The following is a 24,893-nucleotide window of genomic DNA, read 5'->3' as shown; positions in this document are numbered from 1 at the left end:
AGCTCTTGAGCCAAAGGCAGCGTCTTTGTGCTGTTGTTTCACAGGTTAACATGGATTGTCTGATCTATTTTTGGCCTTTTTTTTACTAACTCCATTAAATGGAAACTTCTTTTTTTCTTGTCCAGTTGCATGCACAGTGGGAGTTTATCAGTCACGTGAAGTAGGGAACAACAAATAAAAACTCACAAGAAGCAAGTCTTTTCCTACTTCATCGATGTCTGGTACAAATTTCTCAATAGGCTGTGCGGGTCTGGAAGTAAAAGCATTTCTTGGAAGGGCAACGTCATTAGGCCAGTCCTCTTCTTCTGGGAGTCCAATTACACTGTGAAATGAAAAGCATGATGTTAGGTCTGAACAGTTTTCCTTTCATATTGATTACACTGAGTAGCATTTTGTAAGTATTTTTGTTTAAATGAGCTTAAATGTTTAATTGTACAGTAGTGCAATAACCTCTGTGAATAGAAGCTGATAAACATAGGCCCTCAATGTGCTTGGTAGAAATCATTTTGTGCGTAGCACAATTTTCTGGCCAAAGTCTCAATTTTCTGAGTCATTTTATTGAAAAAAGGCTGAGTGCTTTAGAATAAAAGTTGCTTAGCTCTCGACTGGATGGTGCAACATATGTCACTCCAGGATGATTAAAAGCAGTAAGTTTCAAAGGGGAATTGCATGCAAGGATCTTTTTTCACAAGAATAGGGACTGAGAGAAGAGTGTGGGTCAAGATGAGGGTAAGGCAATAAAAGGGATGTTTCATAATGCTTCAAAGCTATGTGCAGTAATTGTTGCCCAAATTTAAACAATTTATTTGCTTCACAATACAGGTTTTAAAGTCGCAGTTTAGAAGTGGAAAGGCACTTGAGTGTCTTTGTGGTTTTGCTTTCAATTGTATTTTAGTTTTTCTTTACTCTTTAATAGAATATTTTAATTTCTTTAAATATTTTATTTCTTTATTCTTTAAATGACAGGAGATATTTATGCTTATTAAATAACCATGCTGAGGTCTAAAACTCCAATAAATTAAATAGTAGGTAAACCACCAATGATGAATTATGTCACCTATTTGACATTTTAGTCTGATGCTAGTATTTGTAGGGTTGAAAACCAGTTTTTGATGGAAATTCTTGTAAAAAAATCATACATTACTTGCTTGGCTTCAGGGAAAATAAATTTTTATAACCTGTAAAATCGAGATTTTCAATGGAAATGCTGACAGGGTAAGCCAAGGGAGGGCAGAAAAAGAACGCCCCTGAATCCTCGGGGCCGCACGAAGGCCGGTGCCACTAGGGAGCAGCATTGACCTTCGTGCTCACTGAGGCTGCCGCCAGCCCGGCTGAGGCGCGGGCCAGCCACGCAGGGCACATCACCGCTTACCGCAGCGAACGCGACGGCATTACCGCACCGCTGCCCATACGGATTTCAGATTGTAATCTGGCTCACCTAAAATACCTCTGAAAATTAATACATCCCCTAAGTAACAGCACGGCTGGAAGGGCAAAGCAATTACAATCTCAGGACAATTAAATCCTACTAGATCTGGACACATCACAGCTCTTGGGAAGCGCTAAGTTGAATCTGTACGAAAAACCACACTTGCCGTTTGTCAGGTGCAATGTGGGCATGGGGCAGCCCCCTTGGCCATGGCAGTTAAAGCCTTTTGATTAGGTATTTCAGGATCTGGCCCCATATTAAATATAATACCGATAGCATCCAAGATGGGAGAGTTAAGTCTTTTAAATAACAATGACATTTAACCTGCCATTCAAATGCGTTTTGTTAGTCCCATTTTTTTTAACGACTGCATGGCAGAGCATGAACGGGGCGGAACAGGCAAAGCTGAGGACAAGAAACCAAGAGGCAGCCTGTCAAGAGAGGGGTGGGCCGGACAAGAGAGAGTAGAAAAGAGAGGTATCTTTAGTTACATACAGGTAGTACTCCAAACCCCTTAATAATGAATAGTCTGAGTAGCTGCTCCCACTCTAATGTCCGGTATCATCACCATTCCAGTGACTAAGTTTGGGAGTAGCTTGGATAAGTTTCACCTTCTGCCAAAGGTTCAGGCCTGGTCTTGAGAAATGCTGAGTTCTTTCCACTCCCATTGATCACAAAGGGAGACAAGTCTGTTAAAACCATTGCAGTTTTGCCTGAAATCTACGAGGATATGCCACATGCTGGTAGTGTCTCGGAAAAGCAGGAAAATGTTCCGAGCCATGTATGAGGGACTTACCCTCATACACAGTGGAATTTTATTGACACAAATCGCAACGTACATGCAAAGCAAAGGCAGACCACAGCCCCATTATCTGAAAGAATGCATCACCCCAGATTGCATGAAAATCCTGAAACTTTCTTCTGTCCAAACTGATCTCCAGAATGAGTCATTACTGCAGAAAGAAACAACCCTCCTACAAGAAGAGCTAGGCCTAAATGTAGGGGGCTCTCCAGCTGTGAAAACACAAACGCTGTTTGGCACAACCCCTCAGAACCCAAGACAGAAACTTTTCAACTACTTAGGAAGAACTGTACAAAAGAAGCAAACCCAAACTTTCTCTTTAAGTAGATGTGCAATAAGGAATTTCTTCTAAATTTAGCACTGCATTTTATTTTCTTAGTGAATTCTTTTCTGCACAGGTAATCTCAGCCCCTAGGGATGGAAAGATCCCCACTGGACGCCGCCACTAGCAGCTATGCATTTTATCCTAGCCCAGTTCATTTTCATTTTCCCCTTAAATGCCACAAATGAAAGAAACCACAGCTATGTCTTTTTTAATTGTAAAATATGCTGTATGTATCAAAGCTGTCTTCATTTAATAAAGCAGAATATTGTAGGACTCAAGTAGCAGTTTTGGCAGAAGAAGAAAAAGTAAACTTTAAGGACTGATTTTTCTGGAATGGGCAGGAAGAGCTATTTAGCGCATGACAAATTAACCACACAAGTGAGTCACATACTGATGGTATGGTATGCAGGAAAGGGAAGTCAACTGTGTGAAATCAAGACCTGCAATTTAGGAACCCCACATTAAATAATGAAAATGCTCAGAAACAGATCTGTTATGATTTGAGAACTGGAAAAATGCTTAAACAGACAAATTCATAATTTGTTCAGTTTAAACTTTACTTAGATATTTTACTATCTTCTCTTTGGAATATCTTCAAGAAAATACCATTTTGGAATAATACTTCTCACTCTCCTTCTGTGCTATGTACTTCTTATTTCATCCAGATCCCTGGATCCCTGCAGCCCCTCCATACAGAAAGGGAAGAGAGAGGCACAGGCATTCAGTACCATCTCTGTGCAGCTTTTATTTCCAAACTACATGATATGTACATCAGATCTTATATTTACATGCTGCTTAAAAATACAAAAATGTTCCTTACTCTGAAGAGCTTTTACAAGAAAAAGTAATATAATGCTACTTAATTATCACACTGCTAATATCAATTACTTAATTTTGGATGAGAAATATTCCAACTTGGAGAGTCTGGAGTCTACCGGCCTCCTTAATGTATTTGACGTACAAAAAACCCGAAAAACACAAACTCCTAGAACTGTAAATTGTTTTAAAATAAAGTCAGCTCATCTCTGAGAAAGCGCATGTTAAAATACTGATATTCCCTCAGCTCTCACAGTTACCTTCCAGACCAAAACACAGACTGTTAACAGGCTACACAATGTATTTTAAAAGCTAACACATTTTCAGATGTTTGGAATTCTTTTCTGCAAAGATGCTGTTGGTAATAATCTTAGACATTTCAGCTTTTAATGTATTCCAATGTTGCTTTCTGCAATGCACAAAGAAATAAACAAAAAAAAGAAACCTCTGTGTTTATTTACATGTAAAGAATCTCTTGGACTTGACTGTTTATGAATACATATGAATGGTACATGTACAGTATGTTTAAGAGACCTAAAAAGCCCAAACCCAGAAGACTCATAACTTCCTGATGATGGCTATCAGTTTTGCAGAACTACATTCCATGTTACTTCCTCCTCCCACTCTGACACAGAATGCACGGAAATATCATGTTGCATACGGTAGCAATAGGAAATATGTTCTAGGAATACTTTGTTCTAGTCACATTATTGCATAAAAACATGGCCAAGAAATCTCACAGGGTTGCAATGTTCAACAGATACTGACATAAGGCAACTAATTATTACTTACTCAAAGATTTTTCCTAGTTGATCAACATCTGAATTCCCACGGAAGAGTGGTCTGAAAAAATAAAAAAAATGTTTTTAGGATATGACTTGCTTTAATGAATGTAAGTTTATGTATGTCACTGACAGTTGCCAATGTAGGGTGAAAACATGGGGTTTTTTTGAGACTTCATATCTTCTGCTTCCATGCTTTATCCAGTCTGCAAGTGAACCTTTCAAGTTTCTACTAAACCTGGTAACAAACGGGGACAGGTGACACATATTTTTGAATAAACTACTTTTGAAAATTTAATTGTGCTCTTCTGCATGAATGAAATAATTCTCAACTAATACTGTATTCAACTAATACTGTCCTATGAATGACACCATTAACAAAATAGTTTTCACTACAAAGAACACTAAAATAGCTGCTAAAAGAGACAAAACCGGAATGAATATCATGCAATTCATTAAAACATAATAAAATTAGAGATTAATTATTATGAATATAAATTGAAAATTAGATTTCCTGTATATTGGAAATACGCTCCTAGGTTTAAGGGATCAATAAATGACAATGGATTGATGATCTGTAAACAATGGGGTGTGAAACAGTACAGAATTTACCTTGAAGTAGAGGAATACTTCTGCTGCATAAATAAAGATACATTCAGGAAAGAAACAAATTGTTAGGCTGAATGTCCAAAGGCTTAAAAAAACCCCAAAAAACAACAACAAAAGAAACCAAAACAGCAACTACAATTATTTCAGACACACTTTTTCTTTTCAAAGTGCAATTTAAAGTATTTTTGCTCATCATGTATAAGATTCTATCACCCCACAGTGCCAACGTAAAACATGAAATTCTGATTTGTACGGCAGTATGGCTGTATCGCCAGCTTTGTGATGAACTCAGTAAGGTGTGAACAACAGTGCAATTTTAGGTCGGAACTCCCAAGATATTCCAACATTTTACTGACAGATGAGTAAGGATGCAGCCAAGAATGATTTGGTTCAACAAATGGTAGATTACTCCAAGAAACACAACACACACAGTACAAACTGAGACAGTAACTTGGGTCGACTGACAGCCAGGCTTTCCCCTCTTCTGGATCTCGACTCTCTAAATACAGAGAACATTGTAAACTCATGGTTACAGTTTCTAGAACTGTTTGGCTGAGACACAGTGACTTGACAAACAATGCATAATCCCGTGTCTTCACCGGCAGCCTTTGGTTAAGGAGAAACACCCATTTTCCTGCCTCTCTGCACAGACTCCTCTTCTGTCTGATACGAGTCCTTGACACTGGTGACAGCCAAAGGCATCATTTCACTGCTGCTTTTCACAGGAGATCTCTCCCATCTAGACTAGAGAACAAGGAGTAGTCAGCAATGATCCTTCCCCTCTCACTGCCCTTATGCAGGAGCAGGTGTAGGATCTGGAAGTGCTTTTGCTAACCGTGAGTTAATACTGAAAAATGGCACTTTCCATCTTGACACTCTCACAAAGGCAGCAGAGCTCCATGTCACTGTGTGTCTTGTGGGTCCATTCCAAATACAGTAAGTAGACACAGAGCACTGTGACATTTCTTAGTTAGACAAAACAATCTCTGCAGAAAACTGGGCCACCAAGAAAAAGCAGTGAACAGGCAGACATGCTGTTCTTTGATGAAATAAACATGCATTTTGCCTCCTTCTTGTGTGCTGCCATTCAGGTCATGTCATATCAACTTATACCCTAAACTGCTTTGTGCAGGGACATTGAGAGAACAATTTACTCAAATCTGATTTGAAACCATCTGACATGAGATTTGATCTGATGGGATAAAGTGAGGTAGCCTGTTACTTGTCCATAAAGGGATTTATTTTGACTGTGAATAAATCATAAATAATGGGATGTTTTGCTTCCCAGATACACATGATATTTACTAACTGTATCCACTTTGACAAGACCATTGCAACTCATACTTTGGATTTCTCGGGGTTTTTTTTAAGTTTTAAGGTATAGAGCAATACTGGCTTCTATAAAAATCCAAAGCTTAATCCACTCATACAGGAGTATCTACTTCTGCCCTAAGTTTTGAGCCTGACTTTCAGAACATCCAATAGCTACAATCCTAGCATTGCTTATGGCAGCAGACACACTCTGTATCTTCCAAAGTCAAGCAATATTACAACCTAAGACATTTTTTTGAAGTACTGCTTGATATTGTTAACATACAGTTACTTTGAACATTTAATTTCGGCTCCAGCATTAGATTATTGGGGCCCTTTAAACTAACAAAATCTACACATTCAAATTATCATATCTATGCAAATGGAAAGCTGATTTAATGTTTTAAAATGTATGCTGAACTTTGCATTAATGTGAAAGCCTGGCAAAGGCAGCCTTTGCCTTGTTTGCAAATCACCTCAGGCAGCGTCATGCCAAAACAAGTACAATTCTTGGGATTTTTAAGGAAGGCTTTTCCCATCATTGCTGCTGTCTCAAATTCACTAAGGGCTGAAGCAAGAATTTAAATTCTTTTGAAAGTATAATTATACAACACAAGGTGACCTTCCAACATACTTTGATATTTCATCATAATGAAGTGTTATTAGTTCATCTTTCAGCCTCCTATCCATCCCACCATCATGACTACAACAGGATGCCAACTCCAGGTTAGGCATCACTAATATAATGAAATTTGCCTCATGAATTTTGGCTCAAGGTTCAATTGGAATATTGGACGGATGACTGGGGAAATAGATTCACCTAATCAGCAGCTGTATGAAGTTCTTATTCCACATTTTGGCATTAGTTACTCTTCTGAAATGACATGACAGCTCTGCAAGTCCAGTACACATAAAAACTTTCATGTCAAAACAGTTTTTTAAAGATTCTTAAAGATGGACATCAGCCCTCCCACCACCTTTGAATTGAGAACACTCAGCGGCCACAGAAAAGTAAAATTTAACCTTTTTTCTTGGTATCTTTCACTTGACTCATACACCCACTCACTCCCTGAGGTTTATTTATGCAAGCTTGATCCAGAAGCCCTTTCTTGAGCATATCTTCTCCTCTCTGTGATCATAATCTGTGTAAGACTGGTTAAACTCTGGAGCCTGACTTTGTAGAATTCCTTTTTTCTTCAGGAAAGGCTTGGGGCTGGGTTTGTGTCCTGTGGCAAGGGATTTGAGTCTGTCCTCTGGCTTCAAAAACATCTAAAATCTGAGTACATGTATCTCAGGAAAGAGGGACATTCCCATGGATGAAAGAACTATCCATGGGGATGTACTTCTCTTTCGTGTGGCTCCTCAATCCTCTCAAACATTCCTAATTTTGCTTGCTACAAAATCCATGCTCCGAAGGCTCCAACACCATTGTTGCTACTGAACACACACCAAGTAGGGAAGAAGATGGGACAAAAAGATTTGGAGAGCACCTATGACATTTAATTTCCCTGTTTGCTCAAGAAATCTCAGATGGTTCCCATGTTTGTTGGTTGCTGCTTCATTGATTTTTCAGGGTAACAGAAAGAGGAAAACGTTACAGGGAATATGCAAGTGTCCATCTTGTTTGGCTACTCCTTCTCCTGGCCTTGGAGCTAGGCCATTATCCACTGCCTCTGGAATGATGCCCACTGTATGGAGGAAAAGCCTTTTTGTGTCTGCTGTAGGACCAGAATGCCCTTAGCCTACAGATACGAAGATATGATGGAGGCATTGTATTACTTACCCTGTCCTGCTAAAATAAACCCCTCCTGAGCCAACAAGCAAGTACCTTAATTCCTGAGGTACCAAATGTGTGGCTGCACAATTAAATGGATATTAGCTATGCACTGTGAAAGCAGAAGCACAGGAACACCCTCTGAACATAAAGAAACCATTTTTTACTGTGGGGATGACCGAGCACTGGCTCAAAGAGGTTGTGGACCTTCCCATGCTGGAGATATTCAAAAGCCATCTGGAGATGGTCCTGGGCAACCAGTTCTAGGTGATCCTGCCTGGTCTTGGACCAGATGTTACCCAGCGGTCCTTCCAATCTCAACCATTCTGTGATTCTGTGATAGTACAGAAATAAAAATACAGATCACAAAGTAAGGCTGCAATAGAAAACCTACAAATCCTGAAATGTTACCATCTGCTTAGAGTTTAAAAGGGCTTGCACCCTAAGTTTTCTGGCCAAAAAGCTCTCAGGCTTATATATAGCTGAACAAACTAGATTTCACCCATTTACCAACTTCAGGCTCTTTTTCTCTTGTCCAGGCCTTAGCTCATGCTTTTGCTCATGCTCATGCCAAGTTTCACCTTCACTGAATATTCTTTCTATCTGAACTGGATATTAGTGCCTGAAAAGCTGAATACCTTATTTTATAGACACTGTGTTTCATGTCTGTACTACTCAGTAAAAACTGAGATATAAACATTTCCTAAACAAGTCTCCACAAAAGAATTTTCCTCTACAGACACGCCAAAGCAATTTTTGAAGTATTGTATACAATGACAATACAATGCCACGCAAGAGATAAATGAGTTTTAACTATAAACTGGCCACATTACTTCTAGATTTTATTTTCAATCTTTGGTCTACAAAGCAAAGCAAATCTAAAGCTTTTCATAAGGAAAGTGAGAATTTTCATAAAGATTGGAATTAAAGATATTGATAAGCACTGTTCTAGTCAAACTGTAATGCAGACACAAGGAAAAAACCTAATAAAACCACATGCATTGCAGCACAGGAAAAGATTTCTGCAGGTTTCTTGACAGTGACTGACAATTTTAACTAATTATTGACATTCTGATTGGAAACTATCTTTCCATTTCTGACACTGGTAAAATGAACACATGGAAGGAAGGTCACACGAAGAAAGACTGTATTAAAGAGGGAAAAAAAGGTAAGAAATTCACTTTTTAACCAAAACATATTACTGAGCTTTCATGACAGTTCTGGAATAGCCAATACATGTGCTTCCAAAGCTAGACAAAGCCTAGTATCTTCCCAGATATGTAAGAAATAACATACAAAATAACTACCTAGATTCTTTCTGCTAGTCCATTTGCTCATTGTGGTGACAACATTCCCTTCCTTGTTATCACAGAAAAATGGTAAGGATAATCTCTTAATTACAAACTTGAATATATACAATATTCTTACTGAAAAGCCTATATATTGGTGATCCATGTCTACCCAGGGAAGGCCTTCAAGAACTCCCTAAAACAAGAACATCACAGGTGGGAAGGGTGGTATAACTTGAGTTTTGGGCAAGTGGGGCTCAGACAATCTGGCTGAGAAAATGCCAAGAAGTTGTTTTGGGAAGAAGAGCAGTGAATTCAGAATAGGTAGCTGCTACTTTGAAGGCAGTATGCAAAATGAGGCAGCTGTTGAAAGTCCATGATTACTTGACAAAATGAAAAAAAAAGGTAAAGAGAAATGGTGTAACAAGGGTACATGGAAGTTGTACATGAAATTTTAGAATCTGATAGTGTTATAGCAATTAAGTCTAGGAGTTTGTATGTCTGTGTGCATAGGAGCAACAAAGTGATGGTGAAGAAACTAAAAAAGCTAAAGCCAAGTAACATTTGCCAAGGAATTCTGCATCATGCCATGGGAAACCTGCCAAATTATATAGTCAGAGATGTATCAAAAGGATGGGCTGGGTTTTTTCATTTCATATTACAAAATGTGAATTGCTGGTAAATAATTTTGTCAGATTCTTAGTTACTTGTTACGAAGAAAATATTTTGATTTTAAGAATTAAAACCATACATGACTTAAAACTGAAATTATGAGATGACTAGAAATAACATGATCTGGACTGTCCTGTGGAAACCTTTATTCAGAGGGATTATTTCTGAGCTGATTCCCAGCCACTCTTGTTGCTACCACTGTTTCTCTTTAACAAAGTGCCTGCACAAGTCTGTACTACAGGTATGAAAAGAGAAAGTAAAGCAAGGAAAAAGAAAAAGTATCACCTTTTAAAGATGAAGATCATTGGCCTTTTTGGTATGTAAGATGAGTAAGGTGCAATATGAAACTTTAATCTGAAAACAGGCCATGCTGACAAGATTTCACACTCTGGACAGTTACCCACTTCCAGTCACAAGTGACTTGCCTCAGCTGTTGTGTAATTCAGAGTTCTCATTTTAAACCTAACATTTTCTTGTACTTTTTCTCTCTCCTTTCCCTTTAATAACATCTCTGTGTGGGTGGGTGCCAGACACTGCATAGGAAGAAGTTACTTCATGTAGAGGTTATTATACTTGGTCATAAATTGCTCAAAACTTTTACGAAACTTATCTTCTCTCCTCCAATATGTAAGAAGAAAGATGACACAGATAAATATTATGACTAAGGAAAACTCTTCAGCTAAAATCTGATAGAAACCAGATCAGCCATCTTGAGTTTCTCATTTTTGTCTTTAAAAGCCCCATTTCTTTCATTCAAAAATCTATCATTCTTCAAGTATGATAGTATCACGATCATGAATAAGAGCTCTAAGATGGAGCTATGTCAGTACTGAACTATTATTAGAACCAGACCTAATCCATCAAAACCTACAACAATTATTATTCTTCTTGGAGTTTCTCATGTCAACCAGTAGAGAGAAGCAGATTAAAAAAAGAGGTAGTTTTGCAAACTTCCAGTTCTGTAGTGTGTTGAATTTGCTCTCCATTGGTATTCCAAATGAAACAAATTAATTCTAGAAATAAAGATAATATTCTGACCCCCAAATTCTGGTCTAGTTCATAACATACAGGATCTCCTTCTTGAAGAAGAAAACGAAGAGCTTTCAGAGATGGGTGCAGATACAAGCCAGCAAGGAAGGACCCAATTTCAGATGCTCCCCAAGCATGCATAACTGAAAGGGAAATGTTAGTAAAAGGAAAACCAAACAGAGGTACCCTGTACAGCTCTATGAGCAAGGCAGGGCCAGCTTAATGTGTAGTGTGAAGTTTATCCAATATACATAATGACCTCCGTAAGTAAGGGAAAATATAACCATCTTCAAAGCTTCCTTAAGAACTGACACCCTTTTTCAGGGTGCTTAAAATTTGCTTGATACCTTTCAGGTAAGCATTGGCCCAGGTGGCCTTGGAACAGAATGATAGGCTTTGTCCCCCAACACTGACATAAATGGGAGCTTTACCAGACATCAATGACTCCAGGTTCAAGCCAACTGAGATCCAGTTTCAAACCTTTTTTAAGGAAAAAAATCACGCTTCAGGAGGAGGATACATACATTATATCTATGTGTACACATACACATATATACCCATACACATAAAGTTCTCAAAAGTAAGGTATATGTAGGTAAGATCTTTGACCACAATATACTGTAACATAGGCAGATCTCAACTGTTCCTGGGTGCAACTGCTTCAGAATTCATCACTGAACAGTATTTTTTGAAATAGAAGAGCCTTGATAGGTTGAGCGTCCTTCACTTACTCTCTCATCATGCACGTCACGGTTCTCTTATCTGTGGACATTTGTTTCCCCACAAGATTTGAAGGTTTATTTCACCAGGGCTTTAAGGGTTATTATCTCAGCTCAGGAAGCATGATAGAATAGTGGCACCTTGAAAACTGTGGCAACGTTTGAAGCAAATTCCATAAATACATACACAACTGACCTTGGGAGAAGGGAAACGAAAAAAAAGTGTGATCTCTGCTCAGTGTGGAAAAAGAAGCATTCCTTTTGTTTGTACTGACAGTTCTACCAGCAATATGACCGAACTGTCTGTGTACTAACACCCATCTCATCACTGTGCACAGTTAATTTACATCTACTTGTCCATCAGCAGTTTGAAATTTAATGACATAACTAAATGCACGTTTCTGCCTTTTGAAAACAGCCTAAAGAAATACTGATATGACACATCCAACATGGTCATGGTCTTCCCACAATCACTTTTTTAGTTTGATGCATTCTCTTCTCTCTCATGAACTTATTTCTTAGCCCCGTTTTAAATGTGCACTCTTTAAAACTGTAACAGGGCTTTGCCCTTCTTGTGCAACTCAGTTGTGGGGTTTGAAAGCAGTAATTGAGGTATGGATTAGATAAAGACTGTCTTATGTGGAAGGATGGGAGCCAAGAGGGCTCCTCACTCTCCTGTTCATTCAAACAAGCAATGGTGCATATCAGTGTGCAGGACACTGTGCAGGCAGAGTGTGTGTGTGTTTTTGTCAGAGAACCTCATGCCTGTGAACAAATTTGCCCATATTTTCCTTGAACAGATCTTCCCCCCAGAGCATGTCAGAGCTGTTTCCCACCATTTCTTTAATTTAACTCATAATTCACTCCTCACTTAAAAATCTAGCAGACAGCACTCCAAAATGACACATTTTAGCCAGAATATGTAGATGGTCTTTGATGCTGTATTTTAAAGAAATGGTTTTAGAACATCTGTATCACAGCAAAAGACCAACCTTCAACGTAAGCAAGAGGAGTTTCAGTTTGTTCCTAGTCTTTCTCAATTATGTAAATGAAATGAAAGTGGTCTTCTACATGAAGTATCTACTCCTTTATCCTGTATGAAATTTCACTGCAAAAATCTTTTCAAATCACAGTTTTTAGAAGTACAGAATTAATTTTTTTGTATTTCCACAATTTTTCTTGCAATGCCAAGATGCCTTCAAGAAAGCTCATCCATTGACATTTACCATATTTACTGGTGTAAAAACCCCTTTTATAATGGGCTTTGCTTGAGAGTGACTCTAATGCTGGACTAGTTTTAATCAAGGGGATGGATATAGAACAGGTTTTAAATTCTGAAGCCCTCTAATTCAAATTCAGTAATATATATTCAACATAATAAATTCAACAAACTGGATATATTTTCAATCAGATTGCTTTCACAGTACAGCTTTAGGGCTAAAAGGTTTTGCGCCATTAGGTTGATTTCTCTTGGAATAAATTATTTTAAACCAAATGTCTATGTGTTCCCAGGTTTTCTTGGGCTTTAGCTCTTAGTAATGCTAAGCATGGAGCTTCACAGATGAAAGTATACTCACTCTATGGATAAAAGAGCTTATACTTGAAATACTTAATAAAAAATAATGTGAAAGGATCATGTCATAAATGATGATTTATTTTCACCATTACGAGCAACTCAGAAAATGGTACATCTGGGTGATTAAATTACTAGTCTAACTTAAAAAAGAAAACCCCACCAACAGACTCTAGAACTGGGAAGAGTAAGGCAAAAAAGCAAGAATCTGACTATAAAAACATCAGAAAAATTCTGTAAGTCAATCTTTTCTGTCAGCTGCAGTAGTACAGTGATAGAGTGACAGTGAGGTAGTGGAGGCTGCACATGAGCACTCTGTGAGACTTCAGAAAAGGGAGCTTCAAGAGATGTCAAATTCTCATGTTTTAGGGGAAACATAGAATTCAAAGGTGTTTTCACAATCTAGAACACGAAATTCTCAATACAGAATTAAATCTAAGGAAAAGTGATTTTTTTCCCCCTTCTGGTAAAACATTAAAGGCTAAGAGAGGGAATCCTTGGGTTTTTTCTCCATCTGGCCTTCAGCTGCTCCTGTGTGGTGTCAAGTACGTGTTTTGATCTGTGATCACTTTATTTGCCCCCATACTAGGTGTTAATGGCACCTGTTGCTCTAAGCCTTTCTAAATTTTCAGATAAACCTGAAACATCAGAACTGTGCCCACCCACAGCTCATATGTCCCATCATCCTCAGCTGTAATAAAACACTCTTGTTCAGAAAAAAAAGCTGTACGTGGATTACAACCCTTCAGACAAGAAAGTCAGGGAAAACATTTCAGTACTAAATGGCAAACTGCTATGTGAGCAGAGGTTAAATTTCAATTTCAACCTTCTTCCCCAGCTGCTGAGTATGAGTGTCAAAAGACATGAAAGTGGATTAGAAGGATGGTGTGAAGAAAATACTTTAATTTTTAGCAGCTGTGCGGGCTTACAGTGAATTAATAAACACCTGCAGAAAAGCTTGAGATAAGCATTTAAGGTAGAAAGTTATGTATAGCAACCATGCAAGGAAAACTGATACAGTTTCCAAAGGCCAGTTAAACTAGATACAACTTTGCCCTAAGCAATACTTTGTCCTATGCAATACACACAGTACTCAGGCCAGAGAAGCTGTGAGATTCACATTCACGGGCCCACGACAGTGCATGGTAATCTGAGTTCACCTGTTAGGAGCCCTCTGGCTATTTATCCTGTTCAGCTTTTAGTGATTTCACATAAAATCTCTTTTTACCCACTTGAATCCTAACCAAAAGAAAGAGTAAGTTTATTTTTATTTTACAGAGAAAATCAAAAACCTAAGTTGCAGGCGAGGACACTGCTCAGTTGCCACCCTCCCCCATGCAACTGCAGCACACTGTGTGCTGTAGATCTGTGTGTTACAAAGCTCCCCAAATTTCTATGCTGTTATCTCTGCTTTGCCATTACTGAACCATAAGACTTTTGTGTTGTCTGTGGCACAGCTCTGTTGGTTTTTGACATCATTTTAATGGGAAGAGCACACAACTCTGTCTTTACAAAATGAACATTGCTTCAGTCTGTGAAATACTGAGCATGTGTAGCTCCTTGAATCACCCCATACCTTGAACTCTTCTGTCCCCACATCACCACCACAGTGTTCACCACCTTTATGTCCACTACAAGGAGTTCCTCAAGATCCAGATGGAGACAACTATCATTTCTGGAAAAAACCCCCAACCTAATTTGTTCAGAATTAAAGAAAAAAACCAGAATCCTCTTCTGGGGTAAGTGACTAATTAAAAGCCGTGGTAAGCCATTTTATGCCTTGCTTTTCATACAGTTGTGGCTGGCATGTTTGCCAAAAATAGAGGGTTTGCTCAAAAGTCTAGGCCCTCTTTAAACTCTGCTTGCACTTCCCAGCAAAATGCCCTCAAAATCAAACTCTTAAAAGATATAGATGAGCAACACCTACCTCTCCTTTTGCAATTACTTCACAGGAATGGAAAAAGGATTCTAAGGCAGGAGAGAAGCAAGCAAGTCTATTTCTGTGCTTGAGTGGGTAGGACACCCACCTAGAATACGGTTCTGACTCTTTACATCTACTCTTTCATTGCTAATGGTCTGATGGGATCTAGGTTTAACTGAGTATCTTCATTCTTACAGCGGCAGAGCATGATTCATCACTGCCAAATAGGCTCAATTTAACAGCTACAGATAGAAACATTACAGAAGGATATCCTGCTATGTATACTTCTTTAGATGCTGAAAGCTTGCTCCCAAATTATTTGGATATATAGAGCACTTAAAAAATTATTAAACTGTATAGAACAGTGTGTATGCTGTGCTGACATAATCATAAAAACTGTGGACATGGACATAATCTAATAAAAAAGATCTGATAATTCACTGTAGTTGGTGAAATTCTGGATGATATAGCTCATTGAGTCATGTACCTTTAGGTAACTGATTCAGACTCAGTGAAAATCAATAGTAAGTGAATCTTCATGCCAATTTACTCCAGCTCAGTTGAATAAATGAGTGGAAATGAAGTAATCCCTTGGATGAAATTCGTATTTGACAAATGTCTATATTCCAAAAGCACTTACTACTGGCAAACTTAGACATGGAGGAAACCTATAAATATGGAGAACATTTAAGTAAAAGGAGAAATACTTTCTCAGAGTTTGTCTTAAGAGTTGCATCTGGATGGAATTCATTCAGTGTATCTATAAAAGGAAAGCAGAGCACATTCTGTATGAGTTTCTGGAAGAAGTCACATGGTTTGACCATGCCAGACAGATGGTTCCTAAAAGACTGGAAAACAAAGCATGCCACAAGCACAAGAGAACAGCCAGGCAGGTCACATGATGACACCGAGAGCTTGTCAAATCCTGGCTCTGCCCCTAGCAGTCAGCACACCATGGCGGCTGTGTCTCACATGGACTCGTTTGTACAGGGCCAGCAGGTCAGGCAGAGCAAGCAAGCAAATGTAATGGCAGTGCCACAGACCGTGTGCAAACACAAATGAGAAGCAAGGCAACAACACGTGCTTTCATATCACAAGGCAAACTATGGCTTCAAAGGAAGAAGGGACAGGAACTGCTGTGACTTAGTGTGAGCTGTATCCTGCCAACACCAGGCCCCTGATGGCAAAGGCAGCTCCAGCTACATGTGGGCAACACGTGCTGCTCTGCGGCAGGTGGCACATACATGCAGGAGAGGCTGTGGCCACCTCCCTTCCTCACCAAGTTAGGATTTTATCTAGGTTTTTGACATGTGCAAGGCACAGTCAGGCAAATTCTCTGCAGTGGTCTGAACCCTGCAACATAGGTAAGCTTTTCCATGGAGGCAGTGGGGAGCTGCCTTTGGGCACCATGATTCCCTTGGAGAAATTGTTTTCAAGAAATATAAATATCAAACTTTTTGCTTTCTCATTGACATTCTGAGGAGTCCTCTCACAGACGGTTATTTACTTGGTACAAAATAGTGCAACATCTAAGAATGCAGTAATGTTTTTCTCGGCTATCTTTAGCTGTTTTTCAACTCCAGAGATTGTCTGTTCCTTTAGGTCTGCTTTCCACTTCTGTCATGCACATTTACGGGGTTTTATTAGATATAAAGAACAGCTAACAGCCTTGGTGATCAATACACATAGAGAAGTACTTGTCTGAAGCTACTTAAAAACACCAATATGAGATAGATTTGTCCTATATACTTCTCAACTAGTATGTATTGTCTTCATGACTGACCAATGGTAGCTAATTATTAGACTCCTTTTCTGGACAATCAAATGCAGAAAATTTAGTAAAGGCTGCCCGGATCAAAATGTCTGACTAGACACTCAATTTGGAAAAAAAACCTCCCACACTTGGGAGCTCAGCAACATGAATCACGGTTAAAGTCTAGTCTTTTTCCCCCCTCTCCGGGGTGCACCAGTGTCCAGAAAAAGATCCCAGGAATTTAAATACTGTTTTGTAGCCACCTTCCTATGAAAGAGAAAAGTAAATAAAAACAATGTTTAGTTGTATTACAAGTCAAACGAAAGTACACAGAGATTCCCCTGGCCAAACTCTAGGCAAAAAGCAAAGTCTCTCTCAGCCAAGTTCCTGCAGAGGGAAGCTGTGTGAAAGAGCCAGGAGACCCTTTCAAATGGAAAGTCTTTGGGCAGTGTACAGCTGGATATCCCTCTTCAGGCTAGAGAGCAAGGGGCATGGATGACATTGCTCTGCTTCTCTCCTGTTCTCTGGCTGCTGGAGTGACTGCTAAAAACAATCTGCAGCTGGGGATCCCACCAAAGCAGCCCTCAGGCTGCTCTGGTTTATCGGAGGTATGAACTTGTCTTTGAGATGCTCCAGAGGACACAAAGGTGGTGCATGTTCACAGCAACTGGCCAGCAGCTGTGCCCAGCACAGCTCAGATCCAGATGTTTCTGCTGCCAGCTGCATTTCCAAATATCCACTGCAAGTGCTACGTTATTAATACCAAGGACTTACAAATACCTGCATCGTGACTGACATGTTGTGGTTTTTCTCTAAACCACAAGTGCTTTTCCTTCCACCTCTGGCCAGACTAATTCAAATCATCACAGACTGGAATATTGCACCTCTAAGGAATGCATATATTTTTAAGGATTATCTGTTCAGGGGGATTTCAGACTAGGGTTGTGCCACCTGCAATGAAGAAGCTATGGGAAGCTCTCCAGGAGGAGACCTCTCTCATGAGGTGCCATCTGGGCTTGAGCTGTGTGCCGCCACCGGCTGCCAGCCCAGAGTCACCCGGTCCTGGCCCCTTGGCCACTGCCTTGCCTGACACGACCCCATACCTGAACCAAACAGCCAAATCAAACTTGGTCAGCTAACATAATTTCTGTGGGGCTTTGTGACACTGCTTCAGGTTCCCTTCTGGTTTTTTGTCCAGGGTAGTGGCAGTTTTTGGTTTCTATGGTTTATCAACGGTTTCCCTTACCAACAGATCTATTCCTCTGACTGAAAGTATGGCACAGCTGGAAACTAGAAGCAAAACCACAAGTGAATGGTCTGGCACTTACCACCCATCTCCAACCACAAACCCATACAGTTACTGGATTTGGCTAACGGCTATCAATCACCCAAACTGCAGACAAACAGATATCAACTAGAAAAGGCTTGGGGGGAAAATGTGAGCTAAAACCAACATGGTATTTTACTTTTAATGAGGTGATGCTGTCTTGGAAACACATTTATTTCTTACTTGATAATTATGGCATTATTCTGACTGTTTGCCCTTCTCTCTATTAAGGTGTGCTTATCCTTTGCCTAAAGCCAATTGCAAGCTCTGCAAGGAGGTCAGGTTAAAACAGAAAACAATCCTCATTATCGAAAAAAACTGGAATAATGTGAACAAGTGCAGTCTTCTGTTTCCTTTTATGTTAAGTTTCCTTAAGCGTGAAGCAGAATGTCATTGTTGTTCCATCAGATCACTAAGGTCACTAAGTTAAACTGTGGCTTGTGTCCATTCAACTTCAAAAATACTTGAAAAAGTTTTTTGTAATAGGCTGGCCACTTATCTGGGGAGGAAGAAAAAAATCCCATTTTATTAGGTCTAGTTTGGAAAAATGATCAGCCTCCCACACACCTCTATGCACATGAATGGCAGAAGAATAAAGGATGAAAAGTGCAAAGCACAGAATTTTGAATGCTGACAAGATCTTTTAAAGGAACAAACCTTCTCCCAGTACAGTTGGTCTGGACTGTGGTGAACTTTTATGGCACTTGCAGCTTAAATCATTCTTGTAACAAAACAAGATAATTTCCAAAAATGGCAGAAACAAACTCAGGCCAGAATTGTACAGTACTTTGGTTCAAAGGTTGCAAATTAAGCTGTGTAGCTTTTACAGTTCTAAGCTGCAACATCTACCATTGCTTCTTAGAACAAAAGACAAAGCAGAAAAAAAAGTTGTTATTTTAGTTCTTTCTGCTACCAAGATCTAACCGTAAGCAAGCACACAAGTGAATGATTACACTTTGGAGCTCTTGGTCCACTAGATATGTTGGTTTGAGGTTCACTGGAAAACACCAGATAATGTGATTGCAAAGTCTGTGTTTAAATTGCTGCATGATAAAGAGAACAGTTCTCTCTTAAACCACATTTAAAATGTTTGGCAGTTTATATGGAAAACCTAACTTATAGGCAGCATTCATGGCTGTACTTAGTTGTTTTTTGCCATGTCTCTACTGTCTTGGTTTTATTATACCTTCCCTCCCAACATCCAGTTATACATCCTGTATTTTCTTTTGTTAACAGAGTCCTCTGCTGCTGTCTCTAGCTCTCCTTTCCAGCCTAAAGAAGATTAAAAATATATTACAGATATTTTCTCTGCTTTTGAAAGACATTTCAGAAATGTGTTGGAAATAAGAGAACACAGCATGAGAAGTAAAAGTTCAGCTAAGAACTGAAAAGAAATAGAATTTTTCCACATGGAGGAATACAGGATCTAGAAGGCAAAGCCAAATATTTCCTACTGCTGCATAGCTACTTAAAACAGTGAGGACTAAATGATCAGATATGCTGAAGCACAGGAAAATAACTGACAAAGAGGTAAGATGCATCTGGAATGATTCTGCATCGTAGAAATATGCCTCACAATTCGATGCATGGCAGTATTCATATTTTAGAGGCTCCTTATTATCTTCAGAGCCTCTTTTCAGACTGTGTTCATGTTCTTGTATGTGCAGAAAGTTAAAATAAAACTGGTCTTCACTACTATCAATCAGTTGTCTTTCTTTCTCCCGTTCAGTATGTCCAGGATTTCATCTGCAATATCCATACACACAGCAAGAAGTTAAAATATCAGTCTGTTGACAATTCACAATGGTGTGCAAATAAAGATAATTTTAGAAAGACAAGAAATATCCTTCCCTATAGAAATCAGGCAAAGTTTATCAACTGATTTCAATTTGAGACAGTTCTGTTTATGGTGGTCTGTATGAATATGCAGTTTCTCTGTTCTGCTGCCATCCAAACCCAAGTATCTGCAGTCACATCACTGATGCATTTGGGCTGCGGCAGGAATATGTCCTGTACTTAGAAGAGCAAGCTTTATATTCTGTTGCAAAGTATTTTGCAGATAAGTTCAGTATATGATACTTTACTGTTGATTACAGGCTTTAAACAAATGTTTCTGCTTTCCCAATGGTTTGGATAATTGAGTAACATTAATGGAAATAAAATTTTAAGTAATTATATACTGTCACTTAATTTGAAGTGACAGTCATTTAGCACACATAACCCCCCCTGTTGGGTATGCATTTGCAAAGTTACAGATTGATTATTCCTCAAGACGATTCAACAGCAAAACAACTCATCATAAGGAATGACTAACCCAGGCTATGTCAGGAGTAGAGGACACAGTACTTTTAAATTTCCAAACAATTCTCTGCAATAGCACCATTTCTGTGAACAATTTTCCCCAAAGACCACTGTCCTCTTTACTTCAATCTCTAAATGAAGAACACATTTAGGTCACTGAAAACCTGTGGCTCTTTGTTGAACACACATTACCAGACGTATACCTATTTTTTTTTTCTTTTTTTTTAAAGTGCAACCTTAAAAGCCTGTATCTGTGAGAAATTAGCACCTACAGAACAGCTAATTCAGACCAAATGAGTGCAAGGTGAAAGTGGTGCTAGTGGGGACAGACTCAAGGAAGAACTGGACTGCAGATCTCCTTGGAGAGAAAGCTGCCTGTCCCATACAAAGCACCAGGGAACTGCAGGTTCTGTTACAAGTTATCACTTTGTTGTCTCTGGTAACAAATGAGAGTTGCACGTCTTTCTCCGGATAAGGACATGCATACAGTAGCTGACACGGTCATAGCTTGACTTCCTTTGTAGATACCTTTCTGTGCCTGTGTAGGTGTGTGTGGTATTTTAGTAGACAGGTAACAATTATCGTACTTCCAGAGTGGCTTTGACTGGGGCAAATTTAACTTACACACGCTTTTGCTTGTTCTATGCATCCTCAAGAAGCCCAGAAGAGAGACTGTGAATTCCACCCTTAGCCTCAGCTCTCAGCCAACAGTTCTTTATAGCTCCCACATACATTGCAACCCTTATTTTGAATGAAAGTCTCACAGTCCTGGGTTTACATCACAGATGAGACAGCTGAAAGCTTGTACAGCGCGACTGAAAGAAGTGCAAGGCATGGAAGCTGCGGACACCACTATACAACACCCTCTCGTGCCTTGTCAGTTTGCAGCACTGTTTTAACGCAATCGCTTTGAGGGCTGTACATTAACAGAGAATAGCTTTGCCACTCTTTGTGCCACCCTGTCATGCTGAATTGTTTCTGAAGAGGTTCTGAAATCCCCTTTGAAGTCAGGGTTAATTTCAACAACAATTTCAGTGAAGCCAAGACTTCACCGCAGGATCCTGCTAATAAGTTAGTCTTTTCACTCAATGGCAGAAGTTCATCCTTCCCTATCAAGTTTTGGAGACAGCTTTAAAAAGGTGTTCCTGTTACACTTGGCTATTTCGTTCTGCAACCACTTTACCACCTACATCTCACAAAGCATTAACTGAAATTTCAGCTGCAGAGCTGACTCTGCTGCTCTTTCTTTGCTCATGAGTTGGGTGGAGGTAGAAGTGAGGGACATATTCTGAGTGGATCCCCCTTCTCAGAATCATAGGAACATTGGGTTTGGAGACCTTGAAGATCATCCAGTCCAGTTACCAATCCAGCACCACCATAATCACTCCTGAGCCATAGCCCCAAGCGCCACATCCATCTCTTGAACACCTCCAGAGACAGGCCACTACCTCCTTTCAGGCAGCTCTAGAGAGCAGGGAGGCCACCCCCCGAGTTCCCTTTTCTCCACAACTCCAGTTCCCTCAGCTGCCTCTCATGGGACATGTTTTATAGACTCTTCACCAGCTCAATCTCCCTTCTCTGGACATCCTCCAACACCTCAATATCCTTTTTGAAGTGAAGGACCCAGAACAGAACACGACACTCAAGATGTGACCTCACTGGGGAGGTCTGAGTACAGAGAGATAATCACTTCCCTAGTTCTGCTGGCCACACGATTCTCATCATCCACGGACCTATTCTACTACTTGGCTCTGTAGTTGACACAGGAAAAGTACATGCAATGGATCTGCTGACTGCACTTCAAACTGTACTAATAACTTATGGCTTGTTTGGAAAGTGGAATAAAGATTTACTGTGTTTTACTGCTTTACATGATTTACAATTACTCAATACCCTAAGACATTGTAGCGAAGAATGAATGTGTACTGATAGTTTTTTAAAACCTGATGTTTTATGATTCTAGACAGCCTGTAGGTCCCAAATCCAGTGCTCACATCACCAGAGTTTTGATATTATCACATCTGTATAGATTATCTAGAACAAGAAAGTCCCAAACTCACATTTTTTCTACACACAATGATGTAACGCCTCTAATTGGACAAATTTATACCACTGAAAGATTACTTACACGCCAATTGCCTGTTTACCTGTCTGCAGTTTGTGTCCACCAGGGAACTTGGCCCACCATAGGTGTTTTAGTAGAGCCACATATCTCTTATCTGCTGTTAGAATTTTTAAGCACAGTTGGTAATGCAATAACTGTCTCACATATATTAGGAGTTGACATAGTAGGCTGCAAAATAAGACAACTGTAAAAAACATGACTTAATATTTAAAAATGAATAAATAATAACCTCATACTGTTCATGTCAATCTTGGGGCTTATGAGTTTCTGGGACTGATGATTTTATCAACAGCAGGCTGATTAAAACACCATGGAGCTGGTGCATGGACAGTCTCAGTAAGAAACCCATGTGAATGGAATCAATTTCCTTCCTGGATAGATGAAACTTGTTGTACTGATATAATACTGTTTTACTTTTGGTTTGGGCAGGTGGAAAAGGGTTTTGGGAGAGGACTGTTGTCCAGTTTTGGGTTTGAATTGGTGCCTGTAAACATGCAGTCACAACACTGGCCACTCTCTAGGGTATGACTTCTTCAACTTGACTGTGCTGTGAAAATAACAGAGGCTACAAAAACTAATGGTCTCTCCTGATGATTTTTAGCTCCATATTTACACAAAAGGAAGACAAACTCAGTTGCTTGTTTAATATTATAGTTAAATGTGCCTAGCTGGAATTGTTACACAGATAGCCTGACTCCTGAGTCCTACATGCACAGCTACCAACCTCCTACTCTGTGCAGCACTGAAATCATACAGGAGTGTGGTTTTGAAAACTGGGCAGGTATAGATGCACTAAGAATGAAGCACCAAACATTCTGACGCTTTTTCTCAAGACTGCCTACTCAGAGGAGAATCCAAGACTGGTGATTCAAGTTTTCTTTTATAGAGGATTTCACACAGATCTGAATCTGGGATTCCACTCCTTTTCCCCTCTCACCCTCATTCACCTGGACTAAGTATTACCTAGCTGTAGCAAGAAGACCTTCTCTTCTTCCCTAAGACACTGGTCATGGCTTCCTGCTTAGGAGCCACCCACACTCCTTGAGTCAGCTGGAAGAGTTTTATTTATCCAGACAGAAGCGGATGCCATTCCCACTTTTGCATTTCTCTTTAGTGACATGTTCACCAAGTAAAAGGTACAAAGCCTTTTCCTACTGGCCTGGAAAATGCTCAGCCTCGAAGTGTATCTTTTTTTAAGTTATTTAAATCTTTACCTAAACATTAAAAAAAGCCAAATGGTATCCCCATGCTCTACGGCCCCTGTCAAACGTGCCAGCTGCGTCCCTGAAGGACTCTCTCAAATGGTGGCAAGCCACATAGCATAGCTTACCATTTCCCCTAGTGGATTTTACTGTCCAAGCACCAGAGCTTTCAAATCACAAAAAGAGGCACTATGACAAATATGTTTATTCTTTCATTATATAATGACACTCCATCCAAATGTCTAGAAGTCACTGCAAACTACTTAATTAAACAGGAAATTTAAAAACTGGAGCTGTCATACAGGGAATTTTTGAAGTAAAGTTTATTTTGGGGGTGCCGTCATCAGCAGTGCACATGGGCAGAAAAGATACACAAAGCAGAATAGTTTCTGTGTACGTAACACATACACCTGAGTATTGAGCAGTTTATTGCTGATCTGTAAATAGAATAGGATCCTTGGGAATCTAGCTGAGGGACTTTAGGATACAAACTCTATGTGTTCATCTCTGCAGAAGCCTATAAATCTGTCCAGAATTAAAATGTGCAGTTTTAAAATAACTATGACTTTAGACAAACCTCAGACTGCGGGAGGAAAAGAGCTGAAAAGTGTAATTTGTTTAGCTGAATCAGCCAAGATGAGAGAAATGTTCAAATTTACTCTAGGTGCGTCTAGACAGAGATTTTTTTTATTTTTTTTTTTTTTATTATTTTTTTTTTTTTTTTTTGGTGTGTGTGTGTGTCCCAGTCCTTTGTACACCTCTGTGTATTTCAGATCTACTTCTTAAATAAATACTTGGCTAGCATTTGTCTTTTTTTTTTTTAGATTAAGGGTGATTTAAACTGGGGCGCCATCCACTTAAAAGACACAGTAACCTGTAACATACAGACTGGACCATCTATACAGAGCTCACTTTTCTCCTGCACTTATCCAGGCTTAAAGCATCCTCACTGTGTTTGTGACAGCCTACAAAATCCTATTCAAGCAAACTCAAACTGTCCAACGTCTCCTTGACATAAAAAGGATTTTGGTATCTTTTGTGATGCTGTTTTATTATGAAACTCATTCCACTGAAGTCCCTGGGATATAAAAATGCCCACAGAAGTTTCAGTATGCTTCTTAAAAATTACAGACC

At 39.4% G+C, this 24,893-nt stretch overlaps 1 protein-coding gene across 3 annotated transcripts in view; it reads right to left on the bottom strand.

Annotated features, from left to right (window-relative positions):
• The window catches only part of CDK6 (cyclin dependent kinase 6), a 135,601-nt gene that overhangs the window by 14,293 nt on the left and 96,415 nt on the right, over positions 1-24,893 (bottom strand). For 2 of the 3 annotated variants that reach the window (XM_040076794.2, XM_040076863.1), the window contains exons 6-7: positions 4,165-4,215; positions 187-322 (exon numbers count right to left, since the gene is read on the bottom strand). In XM_040076794.2, the coding sequence (XP_039932728.1) occupies positions 187-322; positions 4,165-4,215 (187 nt within the window). Of the gene's footprint in view, positions 1-186; positions 323-4,164; positions 4,216-4,766; positions 4,790-24,893 lie in introns of those variants that run through there. The other variant, XM_040076953.2, reaches the window with a different exon arrangement.

The sequence above is a fragment of the Hirundo rustica genome, chromosome 1 (assembly GCF_015227805.2).
Source record: "Hirundo rustica isolate bHirRus1 chromosome 1, bHirRus1.pri.v3, whole genome shotgun sequence".
NCBI lineage: Eukaryota > Metazoa > Chordata > Aves > Passeriformes > Hirundinidae > Hirundo > Hirundo rustica.
Note: the sequence above shows the minus strand (reverse complement) of the source record. Positions and strands in the feature narration are given on the sequence as shown.